Source organism: Gorilla gorilla, chromosome 1 (assembly GCF_029281585.2).
Source record: "Gorilla gorilla gorilla isolate KB3781 chromosome 1, NHGRI_mGorGor1-v2.1_pri, whole genome shotgun sequence".
Lineage (NCBI taxonomy): Eukaryota > Metazoa > Chordata > Mammalia > Primates > Hominidae > Gorilla > Gorilla gorilla.
The window spans coordinates 177,441,675-177,461,830 of NC_073224.2; the positions used below are offsets into that span (position 1 = coordinate 177,441,675).

Genomic DNA, 20,156 nt, shown 5'->3' on the forward strand with positions numbered 1-20,156 from the left:
TTCTTCATACTTATATTGCCAAAACTAGCTGTGCTTTCTTAATTCTAGTAATCGTCTTTTAACATTCAGTTATGTAAATACATGGTTACATCAGGTCTGAACTTTATTGCTTTTTATCAAATGCCAGTGGAATTTTGCATTGATACATTTCTTTCTCATATATCATCTTAATTTCTCAAACACTGAGAGCTTACTGTGTGCTAGGCACTATGCTGAGGACTTGCGGATATGAAGCAAAATCTTTGTAATATAACACAAGTGTTGATGTCACGTCAAATACAGTATGGGCCTTGCTCAAGGATCTTATCTATATGTAAGGGAAGAAATCAATAGTGTTACTGGGATTTGGCAAAAAAACCTCACACTTACATACACGTGGGCACACATTTGGTTAATCTGTTCGATGTTTGTTGGAAATCGGTAAACATAAAGTTATTATATTAAATATAAGTGATGAGTTTGCTTAAATATGGGCTGTTTGATATAACTCTTAGCTTTATAACACCTGAATTATGGAATTTACTTGCTTTGCCAAATAACTGGCCACAAGTTTTCTTTAAATAGTTAGCTTTGACTAGTGTAATTACAACTGTTCAGAACATCAGTATTCTGTATATAAATATAATTCATAGCACAAAGAGATTTTTTTATTCTCATATTAGTGATTATCATATATTGTAGTTTTAAAGGAAATTATTAAACAGTAAGTTAAGTAAATTTAAGAGTACAGCAAAGTTCTTATTCTTTTTGTGGAAATTCATGAGAGAAAAGAGGACAGTTATAATTTTGCAAAAATCAAATGCTCATGTTTTGTTATTTTTGTAACATGAGTAGTGACTGTAAAAATTGAATATGGTGGGAAGAACTTTACACTTTTATACAAAAAAGATATAATTTTGGGCTTGGACATAATTTTGGAGACTTAATGAAAACTTTATTTTAACTTCTAGGAAAAACATAAGCCTTTTGGTTTGCTTTTATTCGAAATATTGTAATGGGATTCTGAGAAGGCAGATATTTTATTTTAAACAAATCTGATTGCATAATCTTACTAGTATTTTGATATTGTCTAATTTACTTTGATAGAAAGCATTTTAAGAAAAATATGTATGGGAATTTTTATAAAACTGTTTTTGAGAGTTTACTATATTCAAGGCGTTGAACTTAGTAATTTACTTCCATTATTTAATTTGATTCTTACCATGTGAAGGGAGACACTCTCATCATTTTTATTTTATAGTTAAGAAACTGAAAAAGAAATTAAGTAATTTATCTTAGATTTTACAGCTAGTAAGCAGGAGAGCCTGGATTGGAACCTTAACTCCCATATTAGACAATCACTGTCAAAAATGATGAGAAATGGGTGATTATTTTACCACCATTTCAACTTCTCTATATATTTGGGGAAAAATGAAAAAAGGTGGAGGAAATATTCTCCTAAAACCTAAGCCCTTGAGGGTTGCAGTTTTTCTTTCTTTTCTTTTTAAAATTTTCTCTTGAAGTATTTAAAAATACTGATGTCTGGGCCGCACTCACAGCAATTCTGATTTAATTGTTTTAAGGTAAGGCGCTACACATTTGTTGGTTACTGTTATTGTTAAGCTTCCCAAATGACACTAATATCTAGACAGAGTTGATTACAGTTGTTCCAACTCTTCACTTTTACCTGTCTTTCCTTTGGTGGTTTCTGGTTTGGGTCTGTACTCATGTCCTGATACATTTACATCAGCTTGTCTTCGATTGTCTTTGCTATTCTTACCCTAATAATTCTTTAAAAATCTTTTACAACTTGCTCCAGTTCCAATTATTAGATTCTCAAGTCCCCAGTCCAAATTACTGAATCGAATTTATAGAGATAGAGCCCAGGATCTGAATTTTATAAAGCTTCTCAATTGATTCTGACCAACAGTCAGTTTTAGGAAATAGAAGAAAAGCCTCTGTTTCCTTCACCTGGAATCACAGTAACCCCTTTTAGACAGAGATAAACATAAATTAACTTCTGGACATATACTTTAGTAGCGTCTTAAAGAAATTTTAAATTAATGAAGATGATGATGAAGATATAATTCCTATAGACAGCCCCAGCATAATGTTTTTCCTTATAATATTTATTAATAAATAGTAGCCCATTATTATTACAAGTGCAGCTCCAAATCCATTATTAGGAAGGAGTAAATATTAGGTATCATTTTTTTCTTAAGTTTTTACTTTATTTCTCCTGTCTGTCCCTAAAAGAGAGTGAAGGTGGTAGCAAGCTCAAATAGAATTATGGAGTATCACTGCATAGTAGTTTTCAGTTGATGAGAGATGGAATGAAATTAAAGTTTATAACAAAGAATGGAGTGTTTTTCTTCCATTTTTTCCTTTAAACCTCAGTTAGATACAGAGGAAATTACCTGTTGCTAACTTGTACTATCTTTAAAGAAAGTTTGGGGGTGTGGTGCTGTGGGAACATTAGTTATTGGTACTTCAAGAGTATTCCTTTACATGAATAAAAATTACCTTTAAATACTATACTTAATGGTCTTGGTGATTTTTTTAAAAATTGTGTTATATAATAAGATAATTTTGATGAACTAATACTCTATAGGTGCCTACAAATATTGGTTGCTTTAACAGTACTAATTAAAAACATGTTTGCATTAGAAGATCTGAATTTCTTTAAGAATAATTTATAGCATGCAACATGTAATATTTCTTTCCTTTCAAACTGCTTTCTATTATATGCTTAGGGTTTAGATCGCTCCAATTCCTGGGTTAACACTGGTGGTCCAAAAGCTGCCCCATGGGGATCCAACCCCAGTCCAAGTGCAGAATCAACACAGGTGGTGTTTATATTAGAGGTTTCTTTATTGGCTGCTGATGTTTCCCTTTAGAACATTACTTTTTAGTATATACTATGATTTCAGTGGCTTGCTTTTTTTAATCATTAAAAAGTGTGTATTTTTGTTTACTTAGCACATTTTCCAACTACTATGCATGAATACCACCAATTGCACCAGTAATGTTCTTCTTTCCTATTTATTTCCTATCTCTGTCTTCTTTCTTCCTTACACACCCTATCAATGTTTCAGTGCCTGCTGCTTATGCAATTGATGGCTTTTATAACAGTTTCTTCTTTAGGGGTAGCACGTCTTTAATAGCAATTTTTAAATTTTTTACATGGAGGAAAAAAACCCAACAGTTTTCTATTTGCTTTTGGTTTAAAGTGTAACTATTGTATCATTTTCATTTAACATTTACTATCTTGTTATTTTCTTCCTAATCACCGAATAGAAAGACTGGCAATAAGTTGAAATTAAATGTGAACAGTATATGATCCCCGTGCTATAAGACTCAATACCAGAAGCAAAAATCCATTTTAATTTGTACTGTGTTGCAAAGTATGAAATTTGTTATACCTTAGCTGAATTAGGTTTTGCTTACTTAAGACTAGTTGCTTGATGGCTAATACTGCATGATATCTCAAAATATACTTCTCATCTGTGTTGGCTTTGGAGGGAAATCCTGTTCTTAAATAAAATTTTTAATTCCATTTCTAATATTGTAAATGATTTATATTTGATTTAGTATATGACAAACCTGAATAGTAGTTTTTGATAATAATGAAAAAGTGAAAGAAATTATTCTAAACTTTTTCTTTTCTTTAATATAAAGTTACTGATTTCTTTTTTGGTCTGAGACCAGTTGAGAAGTATGTTTTTACTTTTTATATATTTTTACTAGATATGTGCATGTATATAGATCACACAGATAAAAGTTTCATTCTTTGCAACACTCTGAATATTATATAATCACTGAAATACTCATCATTTTTTAAAGACCAAAAATATATAGAAGCCATTTTGATACTACTTATGCATTGTCATTAAAGCAGCTTAACATGGTGAAAATGAGATGAGCAATAAAATAGATGGTTTTTGAAACCATAATAAAACTCTGTTTTAAACTTGTACATAATCCGTCAGCTGCAAAGTCATCCACTGCAAACGTTAATGTTATCTCGTCATTCATTCATCTTCACTCCATAGGCTATGGATCGAAGTTGTAATCGTATGTCTTCGCACACAGAGACGTCAAGTTTCTTACAAACATTAACGGGACGCTTACCAACTAAAAAGGTAGATTCATATGAAGACAATTCATAGAGGGGGAAAATAATTTCACCAATTAAATAGATGTAAGATTTCTTTACATAACCAGTATGAGATACTTACAGTAATTGCATTGTGCTTAAAAATATATCTGAACAAGCATTGCTTGTCTGATGCCTTTTGGGGCATATCTTGTCAATGTATACTTTTTTACATTATGATAATGTTTATATCTTTGGGATTGACTATTTTTAGAATTTAGTGAATTCAAATTTGATCATCAAATTTTAGTACCAAAAAAATGTATCAACTCTTAATTCTGTTTCTGTAACTGCTTCTGTTTTGTGTTTTAAATCTCCAGGGAAAGGAAGATGAGTTAGAAAAATTGTCACTCTTAGTAAGATATGTTGATTTGCTTCCCTTATGCACAGTTTTGTTAGTCCTTTTTCATATTAATATACACTACTTTGCAAATGCTTTGTATGCATATCCATTATAAGGCAGAAATCTGCTATTTTTTTTTAAAAAGACCTTACCTGAAAACTTGAAAATTAATGGCTCATAGCAAAGTTTAAATTTTAAGATGTATTTCCTAAATTGTACCAGCAAAGTTCATGCATGTATTTGCGTATGTTTAAAAATGTACTTAAGATACAAACAAAATATTACTGTACTGTAAGTTTTTAGTCTAGTTTCTGTTTGCAGGTACAATTTAGGAGGCTATCTTCTACCTGTCCTTTTAAAATTACATTTTACTGCAAGATAACATGTAATTTTTTCAGCTGTTCCACATACCACTGTCTTACATACATAAATAGCCGTTTCGTTAATGGGTGTCTTCAGTGCATCATTGAATGGTTCACGTGCCTTATTTTGCTTATTCTCATTATATCTTCGTTTGTATTTGCATTATTATTCGGTTTATGTTATCAGCAGATTTGACTTTGATAATAACTTTGGATTTACTTCTGGATAGCTTTTTCACGAGGAGCTGGCTTTGCAGTGGGTTGTTTGCAGTGGCAGCGTTCGGGAATCAGCTTTGCAACAAGCCTGGTTCTTTTTTGAATTAATGGTGAGCAAAAACTGAGCATGTTCTTTAATATTTTTTCTCTTAGTGAACAATTTTATGCTAGCGCATTTGTTACCTTAGAAATCTTTTTCTGTTGCACATCTTAATGCTTTTCCATGTGCCTCTAAGACAAAATTACATGTGTTACATATCTAAATAAACACTGTGGACACTCAACACAGTTTAGGTGGAATTAAGAGTGAGGCTCATTTTAACTCTTATTTTCTCAGGGATGGTTGCATAAGCTAGCTATATTTTCAAAGGAAACTTGTGATACATTCTTTGCTAGTCATTATACATGAAGTGTATAATGACAGTATTGTAGATTTTATACCAAAGATGGAAAGAGCTTTATAGATACCCACTGCTATTATTATGGCTAGTAAACTCTTAGGGAAATGCCAGTTACAATCAATAAAAAAACAACAGTACTGGCTGGGTGCAGTGGCTCACACCTGTAATCTCAGCACTTTAGAAGGCCGAGGCAGGAGGATCACTTGAGATCAGGAGTTTGAGACCAGCCTGGGCAACATAGCAAGAGCCCATATCTACCAAAAAAAATTTTTTTTAAATTAGCTAAACCTGGTGGCACAAACCTGTAGTTCCATCTACTTGGAAGGCTGAGGAGGGAGGCTTGCTTGAGCCCAGAAGTTCAAGGCTGCAGTCAGCTATGATCACCACTGCACTCCGCATGGATAACAGAGCAAGATCCTGTCTCTTTAAATTTTTTTAAGTACTTTTTGCTTAATCAAATAAGTGATACTTTTAAAATGAGTGAATTAATATTTTAATTAATAAATACATATATATGAACAGTTGACCCTTGAACAACTTGGGGTTTAGGGGAACCGACTCCCCCACACAGTCAAAATCTGCATATAACTTCTGACTCACCTAAAACTTAACTACTAATAGCCTACTGCTGACCAGATGCCTTACTGGTAACATAATCATATTTTGTATGTTACTCGTATTATATACTGTGTTCTTAGAATAAGCTAGCGAAAAGAAAATGTTATTAAGAAAATTATAAGGAAGTTAAAATATATTTGCTCTTCATTAATTGGAAGTGGATCATCATAAATGTCTCCATCCTCATTGTCTTCACATTGAATAGGCTGAAGAGGAGGGGTTGGTTTTGCTGTCTCAGGAGTGGCAGAGGTGGGAGAAAACCTACATATAAGTGGACTCATGCAGTTCAAACCCTTGCTGTTCAAGGGTCACCTGTACATATAAACTTGTATATGTAAACACACACATATGTAAACAAAGGCAACAAACATTTATCAAGTGGGCACAATATGCTAGTACTGCCCTGTGGCCTAGGTATTACTAAGGCACAGAGAAGTTAAGTAACTTGTCTTAGAATGCACAGCTTGTAGGTAGCAGGACTGTAATTAAAACTCAGGCATTTCAGCACTTGGGACCGTCTTCTTCACCTTTGTCTTCAGCCTCTATAAAGCTGAAATCACTGAAACTTTTTCTTCCAAAAAAGAAGTATGTAAAAAAATATAAAACAAAACAACAAAAAAGAGAAAAGGATCTTCCAGAGTATGTCATAGGGTGGTCCTCAGCATTGAATGTTACCTATATTATGGGTAAGAAAACATTTCTTCTAGCGATTTAATAATCTACGGAAAAAATAAATCAGGGACTATATATAAGTGACAACTCGTTTTTTTCCCTAGAAAATAAACCCTAAGTTCGTAATTCATGTACATCTCTGCTTCTCCTGTAAGGTAAAAATTGTAATTTTCACCGTTTTTTAGTAGTCTTACATATATGTTCAGGTTTCTAAAATACAAAATAGTCAAAAGACTGCAATTTAAAACTTGGCTGTGCTCTATATTAAGTTTAGAACTTTAGCTTCAATTTCCCTGAATTTAAAGTTTAAAATTCTTTGTTACCATTACCACAGTGTTATAATAAAGAATCTGCACAATATTCAATACAAATATAATACAATATAGTCCTCATATTTATTGTATTCCCACTATATGCCATCATCTGTGTATTAGCTACAGAGGACACTATAGTGAAGACAGGGTTTCTAACCTTTCAAAGCTTAGAATTTGGGAGCTTTGGAATGGCAAAATTATTGAGTCTTGGAAAAATTTAATTAAACTTTTTTTGGCTGGATGTGATAGATTACATGCCTGTAATCCCAACATTTTGAGAGGCCGAGGCAGAGGAAACACTTGAGGCCAGGAGTTTGAGACCAGCCTGGGCAACATAGCCAGACCCTGTCTCTATGAAATTTTTAAAATTAGCTGGGCATGGTAGTGTGCACCTGTAGTCCTAGCTACTCAGGAGGCTGAGGCAGGCAAATCACATGAGCCCAGGAGTTGGAGGAGCTGTGATCATGCCACTGTACTCCAGCCTGTGTGACAGAGTGAGACCCTGTTTCTTTATTGAAAAAAAAAAAATTTAAAGGTTGAAATTTTTTTTTGTTGACATACACAGAATTTTTTTGTCCTATTGTTAGCTGGCATCATTTTCTGAAAGTAATATGGTGGTTTTTTTTTTTTTATTTTAAGCAAATAGAAAACATTGTAGGGAACTTTAAAAAATATTTGAGAAGCTAAAAATATTTCAGTCATCTATTAAATTACATGCCATATTTTAGAAATAGTCCAAGTGTTTAGAGTTGTTGTAATTGTTAAGTATATTCATAGGAAATTAATAATTTATATCTTTTTTTCAGGTAAAGAGCATGGTGCACCATTTATACTTTAATGATAAACTTGAGGCTCCAAGGAAAAGTCGTTTTCCAGAACGTTTCATGGATGACATTGCAGCTCTTGTCAGCACGATTGCTAGTGACATAGTTTCACGATTTCAGAAGGTAATGATAACTTTTTCCCCACTTATCTCTCTTTCAAGCTCAGATTAAGCTATCATACTTTAATTTGTTTTTGTTTTATATTCTGTTTCACAGGACACAGAAATGGTTGAGAGACTCAATACAAGCCTTGCATTCTTTCTCAATGATCTGTTGTCTGTTATGGACAGAGGATTTGTTTTTAGCCTTATAAAGTCCTGCTATAAACAGGTAATGCATAGTTAGGAATAATTAGTAATCAAATAATTTAAATACTATGTTAGTTCTTTTCAAAGTTAGAGCTAAGAGACCTTAAAAGCACATTTATATACTGATGTTAAAACAAAAAGTAGCCAAAGTAACATATTTTTATTAGCAAGGCAAAAGTAAATTACACATGTTTTATCAGGACACAAGGACTGTGGCAAGCTGTTGTCAGTACAGCCAGTATTTCCTTGAGTTATACTGGCCTACTCATGACTCTTTAATCCTCATTCTGGATCATACCATCAAGTCAGTAGTAATGTAAAGCAGTCTCAAGATGTCATGCAAGTGGAGCATTTATACCGAGTGGACTTTTGTATCTTGAGTGATTTTTAAAGCAACTGCATTTTGCTGGGTATTCCTCCTAATCCAGCCCTGGACATTGTAGAGTTTGGAATTATGAACAGATGTTTACCCATTTGCCATATGTTCATTATCTTGACTTTACGAAATTAAAAGCATCCTGGAACTTTTCCAAACATAGCTGATTTTGTTTTAAAATTTTTATCAACTGATTAGTGAAGTCTGCCTTCTAGAAAACATTAGTTATTGGTTCTGCTGGGCCACTTTGGTAGTAAACTGTATAAGCCTTTCAGAATTACCTTTTAAAGGAGCTTTAAAAATATACATATTTCTGAGTCCCACCCCAGAATTATTGAGAAGTTCAAACTTATGGTGGTGGGGATGAGGAGCACACAGTGCTTGTGAAGCACCTCACAACTGGTCTACAGATTAGTTTTAGGGAACTAATAGTCCAGAATTCTATTTGGCAGTCTAATATTTAGAATTTTGAATATTCTATTGGATGCCTTTATTGTTTATTTCTTCTAATAGAAAAGTTAAAACTATGCATGGGCACTCACCCACATGGAAATACTTGCAACACGATATGTATCATTTTTACCTTTCCCCCAAAACTTTATGTACTATTGCTACCAGAACTTGTCCTGTCTTTATTCTTTAAGCATTGATCTCCTATATTTGTCAAACATTGAGCTAAGCTGTAGGGACACTAAAGCTGTTAAATCAGTTTATAGTATGTCTCCTCAAGTAGCTTATGATGTTGCTGAGAAAACAGACAAATTATAAATACAGGTAAGCACAAAGTGCTATAAAAAGAATTGATAATTTCTTTTAAGAAGAAAGTAATAAGTTATTTTGGTGATATACATTTTCCCTGTTTTATGAGAAGTAGAAATATTGATGCTATATTTGAAATACAAGAATGTGGCTTTTAGGTTAGTCAAATATGTTTATACAGTAAACCTGATAGTTTAAAATTTTTAATTTTAGCAGTAACTCTGGAAAAAGGTGATACTGTTACTTAAGCCACAAAACCCAAACTGGATACCAAGTACTGCCTCTTTAATTCTAATTTGCCATTCTGATATTAGTATTAAAGAAATAATAGATTCAATTGGTGTTCTCTTACTTATGCATTGCTTACAAGGTATCTTCAAAGCTTTACTCATTACCAAATCCGAGTGTTCTGGTGTCCTTGAGGCTGGATTTTCTACGAATCATCTGCAGTCATGAGCACTATGTTACATTAAACTTACCCTGCAGCTTACTTACTCCACCTGCATCTCCATCACCTTCTGTTTCTTCTGCAACATCTCAGGTATGCAAATTGTGTGAATATACATATATTTAAAGTCACTTTTGTGAAGAATAGTTTTAAACAATGGAAAAAATAACACTAATTGAATAACAGCTGTATGATAGACTCAGTTCTCAGTGCTTTGTAAGTATTAAAAGTCATTTAATCCTCAGAATAACTCTAAAAAGGCAAGTTCTGTTATTATACCCATTTTGCAGGTTAGAAAAACAGAAACACAGAAAGGTCACTGAGTAAAAAGTGGCAGAGCCAGGTTTTGAACCAAGGCTTTATTTTAGAGCCCAAGTTCTTTTTTTTTTTTTTTTTTGAGACAGAGTCTTTCTGTTTCTCCCAGGCTGGAGTGCAGTAGTGCGATCTCGGCTCACTGCAACTTCCACCTCTGGGGTTCAAGCGATTCTCCTGCTTCAGCCTCCCAAGTAGCTGGGACTACAGGCATGCGCCACTATGCCCAGCTAATTTTTGTATTTTTAGTAGAGACGGGGTTTCACCATGTTGGTTGTCCAGGATGGTCTCAATCTCTTGACCTCTTGATCTGCCGGCCTCGGCCTCTCAAAAGTGCTGGGATTACAGGCATGAACCACCGCTCCCGGCCGAGCCCAAGTTCTTAACCACCGTTTTATATTCCTTTCATAGACTTAATGCACATGTGAATGAATTCACCTAAATAAACTTACTAATTTAGATGTTTTCACAAATTGAGTTCTCTTGAAGCAGACACCAAGAATGAGTTTCAAATGCAAGATGTGTTTTAGAGATCAATACCTGTGAAAGGAAGTGGGGGATGAAGCATAATTGAACAGAGAAAGAAGTCAAACTGCAGTGGAGGCATGACAAAGCCCTGCTTAACTCTCTTTATCCAGAAACCCCAAAGGAAACCAGATGAAAATTGATGGGTTTTTCAGTGGGTGGCACTTGACTTCAACAGCTAGTAGGTTCTCTGTAGATGAAAAAGTGTTATTGTAGCAGTTAATATGTATGTCCTCTTTTATAAATTGAGATTAAGAGATTTTGTGGTTTTAGTATCAGAGAAGCCTATATTCTCCTTTGTCCAGTGAAATACTCTTTCTACTGTATTATTCCTGAGGCAAGGAGGCTACTTTTTTTAAGCTCTTAATTTCTAAAGTGAAAGTTAGTTAATCTTAATACTTCTTAATTTTGTTTTCAATATATTTAATTCCTGAATAGGATTCTGTAGGTGATATCTCATATGCGTGATTTAAAAAACAAAATTTAAACTGCAGCTAGAAAGACTAGAAAACATCAAAGAGTACCCACAACTTTTCATTTTATCTCTGTAAAAAAATCTTTTGGATCAGCCTATTTTTCCACAAACTCTTCAGTCTGGCTAGCATGCCGTTAATCTAATGGATGAGGCTGGCCTTTTTCTTTCTTTCCCTGTCCTCTACCAAAGATGTAGCTACACAAAGACAGATTAATCATAAATATGGTTGCTAACACCCTTAAGGAAACATATTTGTTTATATCTAATTCCTTACTGAACATCTCTTTCAGCCAGGAAATGCTCATAGAATTTCTTCTGTTATCTTGTTGCCCACTTTCTCAGCTAGCTACGTAATTTTCAGATTCTTTCAGATAAGAGAGACATCACTCTTTTTTGAAAGGCTAAGAAGAGTTTTATATTCTTATTAGGAGAAGATTTCGCCATAGAGAAATGTGAAATCTATTGTTGCACTAAGAAACCCCACATGAGTCCTGAATATGGACTGTATCTTGGAGAATGCTATAATATTTTGAAGTATTAAGATGTTAAAAAAAAAAACTCAGTAGACAACAAAATGATGGTAATTTTCCAGAGATAGTATATTCTGTGAAAAACAATTGTACTGGTGTTTCGAATTTCTCTGGAAACCAATAGCCTTGACTATGAATATTTCTCTTGTACTTTGGGGTAAGTGCATACTATGTCATTTGGATTTAGTTGCTTCTTTTTTCCATCAGAGTGTGGTATTGAAAAGTGGCTAAGAGAATAAAGGGGAAAATATGTAGGAAAGTATATGTGAAAAAAGAAATGTAAAATAATTAAATTTTCAATGATTAATTTCTATAATAAAGTAATTAACTTAATAAAGCAATCTCATCATAGTTTCCTGTCCCAAAAGTCTGAAAAGTTGCTTTGTCTTCAGTGTTAGTAATATAAAATAAACTACCGTAGGAAAAAGTATTTCATTTCTCATATTGCTCTGTCTGTAGGATGCTTTGTTGCACTGCTGTTATAGTCTTGTTCTGCCTCACTCTCCAACAGAGTTCTGGATTTTCTACGAATGTACAAGACCAAAAGATTGCAAATATGTTTGAATTGTCCGTGCCTTTCCGCCAACAGCATTATTTGGCAGGACTTGTGTTAACAGAGCTGGCTGTCATTTTAGACCCTGATGCTGAAGGGTGAGTACACTAGTTTTTACCTTGTAGAATATGAGTTTGATTTTGAACAGTGGACAGAAGTATTCCACTCACATTTCCTGAGGATTAGGAGAATAATCTTTCACACTCTTTTTCTACTTCTCTCTTCACTAAGTTTCTCACTTATATTATTTATCTGTTTAATCAGTTTTATGAAAGACTTTTTCTCATATTTTGTCACCTCTGAATTTGGGATTTGTCTTAAAATTGGTGGCGTATCATGATTCATTTAGTAGCGTTCTTTTTCTTCTTAATAGTATATAAAATAAATTATGCATATTAATAGATTTTTTGATATAAAGTAAATGCTTGTCATTTGAGGAAAATGGTCTTTTATTTGATTCCTTGTCAGAAAAATTTATCTTTTTTTGTGTGTTTGTTTGAGGCAGAGTCTTGCTCTGTCACCCGGGCTGGAGTGCAGTGACAGGATCTCAGCTCACTGCAACCTCTGCCTTCTGGGTTCAAGCAATTCTCCTGCCTCCGCCTCCCAAAGCTGGGACTACAGGCACACGCCACCACACCCAGCTTATTTTTCTTTTTGTAGTAGAGATGGGGTTTCACCATGTTGTCCAGGCTGGTCTCAAACTCCTGACCTCAAGTGATCACCACCTCAGCCTCCCAAAGTGCTGGGATTACAGGTGTGAGCCACTGCACCTGGCCAAAAATTTATAATTTGCCATCACACTATGTAGCATTTTATTTCAAAAATTGCCCTATAAACAAATATCTTTAGGTTTTAAAAACTTCCAAAGTTGTGTACATTATTAAAGGATGTTTGGAAATTGATGTAGTTAGAAAAGTATGTTGTCTGATGATGTGATTTTTGTTTGTTTGTTTTGTTTTTTTAAGAATAGGTCTCACTCTGTCACCCTCACCCAGGGTGGACAACAGTGGCATGATTTCAGCCTGCTGTAACCTCTGCCTCCCAGGCTCAAGCAATTCTTCTGCCTCCGCCTTCTGAGTAGCTGGGACTACAGGCGCGTGCCACCACTCCTGGCTAATTTTTGTAATTTTAGTAGAAATGGGGTTTTGTCATGTTGGCCAGGCTGGTCTCCCAACTCCTGGCCTCGAGTGATCAGCCCGCCTCGGCCTCCCAGCATGCTAGGATTACAGGCGTGAGCCACTGCACCGACCTAGTGATTTGAATTTATAGAAATAGCTTAATGTAGCCAGGTGCAGTGGCTCACACCTGTAATCCCAGCACTTTGGGATGCCAAGACAGTCAGATCACTTGAGGTCAGGAGTTCGAGACCAGCCTGGCTGACATGGTGAAACTCCATCTCTACTAAAAATATCAAACATGAGCCACGCATGGTGGCTCGTGTCTGTAATCCCAGCTGCTCGGGAGGCTGGAGCATGAGAACTGCTTGAATCCGGGAGGCAGAGGTTGCAGTAAGCCAAGATCACACCACTGCACTCCATCCTGGGTGATAGAGCAAGACTTCATCTCAAAAAAAAAAAAAAAAAAAACTTGATATGTTGTGGTCCAGCATCCCATATGGGGTATGTCCATCTTAATAGTATGACCATAACTCATTTGGGTGATAATGGCTTAAAAATTTTTTTTTCGTAGTAGGAATAATACAAGTTTATAATGCAGTTTAGCCTCATCCAAGAACGAAAAGAGATCCTTTAAATAGGTTTTTACAAGGTTCTGCTGATATATTTATTGAATGAATAAAAGAGGAGGTATGTCAAGTTCTTAGCAGTATGTCAGGGGCATAGTCAATACCGAATAAATTGTGAAAGGCCAGATCTGCAAGTGAAAGACATGTGTTTTTTATAATGGCAACTTCCTAAGTTTGGAATCTATTTTAAAGAAGTAGTTTTTCACCCTGTGTTCTAAACAGAACTGTAGGGTCCTGAAGAGGTGCTTAATGGGTTTCTGTGTAGATTGGGGTGTGCAGTGTGTGTGCAGACTTTGGAGTACAGAGAGGGCAAACTAAATGGGTGAAACTCTGGGCCTTCCACCCCTGCTTGGCGCCACTTTTGTATTTTGCCATTTGACAAATGACTATGATGTCATTAAAAAAAATAAATAAAGGAATCTGTTATTTGGGGAAAAAACACTCCAAAAACAACTTATCTAAACATACTAGCTTTTTAAAATAACTGGTATAGCTCACTCATTTGAATCTGTATTTTCAATATTTTTACTTGGTATATGAAGCTGTTTTTGGTTACAATAAATAGAAAATTCTTCCTCCAGCTGGCTTTATTAAAGGAAGGAAATTTACTATTTCAAAATTGGAAGAAAGATAGGATTTTTATTATTTATTATTTATTATTTTTGGTTTTAAGGAGCAGAAAGTTTAATAGGCAAGAAAGAGGAAAGAAATAAGAAAACGGCTGCCTGATATAGAGGGAGGGGGGGCTCCGAACGGATAAACCTCCAGAAAGATAGGTTTTTAGCACAGTAATATCATCAGCTCAGTGATACCATCATGATTCCAGTTCTTTACGTTTCTTACCTCTGCTGGAAGTGTCAGCTCTATCCTAAGGCTGGAGCCTCTCATGACTGCAAGATAGTCTTGCATATAGTTGCCATATATAGGTTCTTAAGGCCCTGTATATCTGGCTCTTGTCTACTCCTGCCACTCTCTTCCTCCTCATATACTAAGATCTAGCCATGCTGGCCTACTTTCTGTTTCTCTAATGCACCAAGCTCATTCCCACCTTCAGGCCTTTGCACTTGGATTTTTCTCCTCTTGAAGCAATGTTGAACAGCCCTCAGATGTTCACATAGTCATTTCTTGCTTGTGGTTCTTCAGGTATCTGTTCAAACAGCATCTTCTCAGTGAGATTTTCATTGACCACCTAACCTAAATTACAGCCATATTGGCCAGGCACAGAGGCTCATGCCTGTAATCCCAACACTTTGTGAGGCTGAGGCAGGAGGATTGCTTGAGTCCAGGAGTTCAAGACCAGCCTAGGCAACATAGTGAGACCCTGTCTGTACCAAAAAAATTTTTTTAATTAGCCGTACATGGTGGTGCATGCCTATAGTCCCAGCTACTCAGGAGGCTGAGGAGGGAGGATCACTTAAGTCCAAGAGGTGAAGGCTGCAATGATCACACCACTGTATTCCAGCCTGGGTGACAGAGTGAGACCCTGTCTCAAGAAAATTAAATAAATAAATAGGCCTGGCATGGTGGCTCACACCTATAATCTCAGCACTTTGGGAGGCTGAGATGGGTGGATCACTTGAGGTCAGGAGTTTGAGACCAGCCTGGCCAACATAGTAAAACCCCATCTCTACTAAAAATACAAAAATTACTTGGGCATGGTGGTGCTTGCCTCTAATCCCAGCTACTCGGGAGGCTGAGGCATGAGAATCACTTGAAGCTGGGAGGCGGAGGTTACAGTGAGCCAACATCACGCCACAGCCTAGACAACAGAGCAAGACTCTGTCTCATAAATAACAGCCATGTTGTCCTTGTCACAATCATTCTTAGCCATGTAACCCTGTTTTAGTTTCTACAAGGCACTTATCTGAAATTTCCTTGTTTATGATCTGTCCTCTCACAGTAGAATGTGAGCATGTGAGCTCATATTCTCACATGAGAACAGGCACCTTGTCTTTCTTGTTCAGTGCTGTATTCCCAGTGCCTTAGTATTATGTCTGGCACAAAGTGGACACTTGCTAATGTATGTTAATTTGATGAATGAAGGATTAACTGTAAGAAAGTCATATCTCATCTTTAAATTTTACTGTCTTGGGAGGTATATAGATTATATGCAGCATTGTCTTGGAGAGATCCTTGAGAGGAATGTTTGTCTTTTAATCCACATGCTTGCTACATAATCAAGAATAATTCCTTAAGTGGCAATAATATGTTCTATAATTAATGAAAGATTTGCTCTTTAGAAACTTTCATTGTAGTTAGAAAGTTAAGACTGCAAAACAGTACACTATGATTAAATGTTAGTTTTGTAGCACATGGTTCTTTAGAAGATGAGAGGATTTATATTCCTTTATTGTAGCATTTATAAAGAATTGAAGAATTATTTGAAGTATTGAAGAATTATTATATTTGTGTCTGTGTTTCTCTCTTGCTAAAGTGAGCCCCTTAAAAATGGGGAATATCTTATCTTCAACATCTAGAATAGGATATTACAGATCTTGTATTAATATATATTTAAAAACAATGGGATTGAGCAATGTAAGCATATGAAAAGGCTTTATGAAGACAAGTGGATAGAGTTTAGATAGATTGAAGTATGAGTAGCTGCTGAGAGATAAGGAATACCTTTGGCAAACATTAGTGCTGATACAGGAAGTCAAAGAGGAGAACATGAAAAGCAATTGGCCAGAATCTAAGCCTTGAGAATAATGATGGGGAATCTGGGGAAGGTGGGAACTACTGGAGAAAATCCTGAGGAGAGAATATATAAGATGACAAAAGTGTCAAGTGGAGCTGGAGAATGAGATCTGAGATAGGTTCACTAGATGTGGTTCTTGACAATGTTTAAACATATACTTTCCACCCACCGACCCTCCCTATACCCACTAGTCAATAAAAGGGAAACATTATTGAGGCCCCAGGGCCATGGGGCTTGGGCAGGAGGCCACCCAGTGGGAGAAGGAGGAGCCAGGGGAGGTGTCTTATTTGCCCTTCTTTTGGGGGCGCAGCATGTTTTGTGGCTGTACTTCTTGCGGCAGTTACGGCACAGGGATGCAGGTGAGCATAACCCTTGAGGCAGATCATCTTGTCGCAGTTGTGTTTCTGAGCGAGCTGGTGCAGGCAAGGCGCATTGGTGCCACCTCACAGGCAAAGCACCAAGTGCAGGCAGACTCTTTCTGGATGTTGTAGTCTGAGTGTGTGGCCATCTCTCAGCTGTTTGCTTTCATGTGTTTTAAGCCTGTATAAAAGTATAGTTTATGATTAAAGAGCTGGAAGAAAGAAGAAAGAATCTCCATCTAGATTTCACATACAGCTTTGTAAAATGTCAGATACAATCAAGGGCTCTGGAAGAAGACTACCTGTTTTCTAATCTCAACTGTTTAAAGTGATGATGTATTTTCAAGATAGGAAAGGCATATTTGAAGAAAGAAGGGAAGAACCTAATGAGGGGAGACATTGAAGCTGTTGAAAAAAGACGGGGTTCATTGAACATATGGAGAAATTATTTTCTGTGAGAAGGTACACTTTTTCTGAGACAAAAAGAAAAGACTCTTTGTGAGCTATAAAGATGGAATTGTGTTAAAAGACCTGGCCAGAGCAAATTCAGAATGGCTCTTCTTTCCTAAGTTGGAAGTAAGGTCTTCTGTTGTGATTGACAGTAAGAGGCTTAAGGAGAGAGAGTAAGATCTGAAACTGCTAGTGGATGCAGCATTAAGGGCCAGTTAAAGTTGGAGTAGATGAATTTTAAATTAGAATGGTTTGCATAGTTAAAGTGCTGTCAGCTTAAGAAGAGACAAAAATGTTTAAGTGAAAGTGACCCATGTTAGTGTATTAGCCCGTTTGAAACTGAGGGGGATTGGGAGTCTAAAAAAGTTGTAAGGACCCAAATGAGGTATATTAGTAAAGAAGTGCAGTTTAAATAGAGATGTCAAAGGCAACCCCAGACTGTGGGCTACATAATCCATTAGGTAGGGGATTTTTCTTTCAGAAAAAGGGAATAATTTATTTTTGGTAAATGTGAAAAGATCTGATTTGATGAAATAACAATTACAGCATTTTAAAATTTACCTTGTTTAGCTTCAAAATGTAACTATAAGTAGTCTTAGTTTCTTTATATTCAAATACACTAATAAGGAGTTAATATAAAAATATTCAGATTTACTTCTAAGTGAATTTGTATAGCATTTCCTTTTCTTCAATTCTTATTTTACACATTTTTTACATTTTTATACATTTATTTTAAAATGAGAAATGTTTTATAGGAATGGAATGCATGCAAATATATGACAAAGGTAAGAAATTGAACAAAATTTATTCAATACCATGACTTACTGTTCGTTTTAAAGATGTTAGCTAATCTCTGTGGCCTTACTGCTTTTTCTTCTTTGTCTTCTTCTTTTTAAATAGACTGTTTGGATTGCATAAGAAAGTCATCAATATGGTACACAATTTACTCTCCAGTCACGACTCAGACCCGCGGTACTCTGACCCTCAGATAAAGGCTCGAGTGGCCATGTTGTATCTACCTCTGATTGGTATTATCATGGAAACTGTACCTCAGCTGTATGATTTTACAGGTACCTAGTATAATTAAGGCAGATTTTAAAGGCAAAGCTCAATGTTTAAAAGTGTTAGAAAATATCTCAAGGATGAAGATGTTATTTTAGGAAAATAAGAATTGTGTGCTGATCAAAGTAAACTATAAATATTTAACTATATTGCCAGAAAACCTTTGACCATGTGAGAGAATTCCATATAAGATTGCTTTAAGTAGTTCTTATGATGAATTTAAAAATAATGATTTTATAGCAATTCTGTACCTACATTTTAGGAAATGTTTGTGTGAACATGCAGTATACATCTGAAAAAATACAAGAAAACTTGACAGATGTTTACCACCTCAGTTTTGACTTGATTCATATATATAAAATTGAAATGAATATTCACTTGAATATCAGGAATTGTGTTTATTGCTAACACCAGGTTAATAAGTTGAAGTGGTATTACTTCTTCAAAACTAGAACCTACAGAGTTTTATTGCTCTTGCTTTCCATATTTAGAATTTACTTGAATACAGAATTTAGTTTGCAACAATATTTTCTTTAGGGCAAATGAGGGAATTTAAACCAGCAATTAGCCCGATAGCTTCCAGTTTAGTAAAACAGAAACATTTCCTGAGTATCTAATGTGTGTTAAGAACTTTGACAGGTGCAGGTGTTGCAAAGATAACCAGCTATTTGCCTTTAAGAGACTGATTGTTGAGCAGTCTTTCTAGTATTTTGATCACTAAAATGAATTTCCTTACCTGAAGGCAGAAATGTCTATATTCTTATATCTTCTGACTAGCAAGTTAATGTTCTCTGTAAACTATAAATTATTACCATAGCAATGAGTTACTGTTAAAGATATTTAAAATATTATCTAAAAGAAGTAAATCTAATAACTATAACATGTCAACAAGTTATTCTTTTAAAGAATAGTGGAGAATAGGAAAGGGAATTAGTTCAGCTAAACAGTTTTATTTATTTTTTTGGATTATTTTTCTTTAGAAACTCACAATCAACGAGGAAGACCAATTTGTATAGCCACTGATGATTATGAAAGTGAGAGCGGAAGTATGATAAGCCAGACCGTTGCCATGGCAATCGCAGGGACATCGGTCCCTCAACTAACAAGGCCTGGAAGCTTCCTCCTCACATCAACGGTAAAAACAATCCTCCTACAGAATTTTTTTTTTCTAGAAAGACAAATATTTACTAGGATATGCCCTTAAATATATGAGATGATTGTATCAGCTGATGCAAAAGTGCTCAGTTTTATTTATGAAAACATTAAAGTTCCCAGAATATTAACTGTCTTCTCTCAAACAGTTTTAAAAATGATTACCTCAAGGTTTATGGGAAAAAGCCCCGTATTCTGTCATTCAGAATTTGGAAAATTGCCTCATTATAGATAGTTCATTTCTTTTTTTTTTTTTTTATACTTTAAGTTTTAGGGTACATGTGCACAACGTGCAGGTTAGTTACATATGTATACATGTGCCATGTTGGTGTGCTGCACCCAGTAACTCGTCATTTAACATTAGGCATATCTCCAAATGCTATCCCTCCCCCCTCCCCCCACCCCACAACAGGCCCCGGTATGTGATGTTCCCCTTACTGTGTCCATGTGTTCTCATTGTTCAGTTCCCACCTATGAGTGAAAACATGCGGTGTTTGGTTTTTTGTCCTTGCAATAGTTTGCT

General features: G+C 35.3%; 1 protein-coding gene across 12 annotated transcripts in view; it reads left to right on the forward strand.

Moving 5' to 3' along the window:
• The window catches only part of DOCK7 (dedicator of cytokinesis 7), a 239,067-nt gene that overhangs the window by 145,886 nt on the left and 73,025 nt on the right, over positions 1–20,156 (forward strand). For 6 of the 12 annotated variants that reach the window (XM_055362977.1, XM_055363026.1, XM_055363079.1 and 3 more), the window contains exons 23-31: positions 2,733–2,825; positions 4,032–4,121; positions 5,071–5,166; positions 7,868–8,008; positions 8,102–8,215; positions 9,699–9,869; positions 12,130–12,269; positions 18,320–18,489; positions 19,462–19,616. In XM_055362977.1, coding sequence (XP_055218952.1) covers positions 2,733–2,825; positions 4,032–4,121; positions 5,071–5,166; positions 7,868–8,008; positions 8,102–8,215; positions 9,699–9,869; positions 12,130–12,269; positions 18,320–18,489; positions 19,462–19,616 — 1,170 coding nt within the window. The remainder of the gene's footprint in view (positions 1–2,732; positions 2,826–4,031; positions 4,122–5,070; positions 5,167–7,867; positions 8,009–8,101; positions 8,216–9,698; positions 9,870–12,129; positions 12,270–18,319; positions 18,490–19,461; positions 19,617–20,156) is intronic. The other 6 variants (XM_019019154.4, XM_055363258.1, XM_055363278.1 and 3 more) reach the window with 1 other exon arrangement.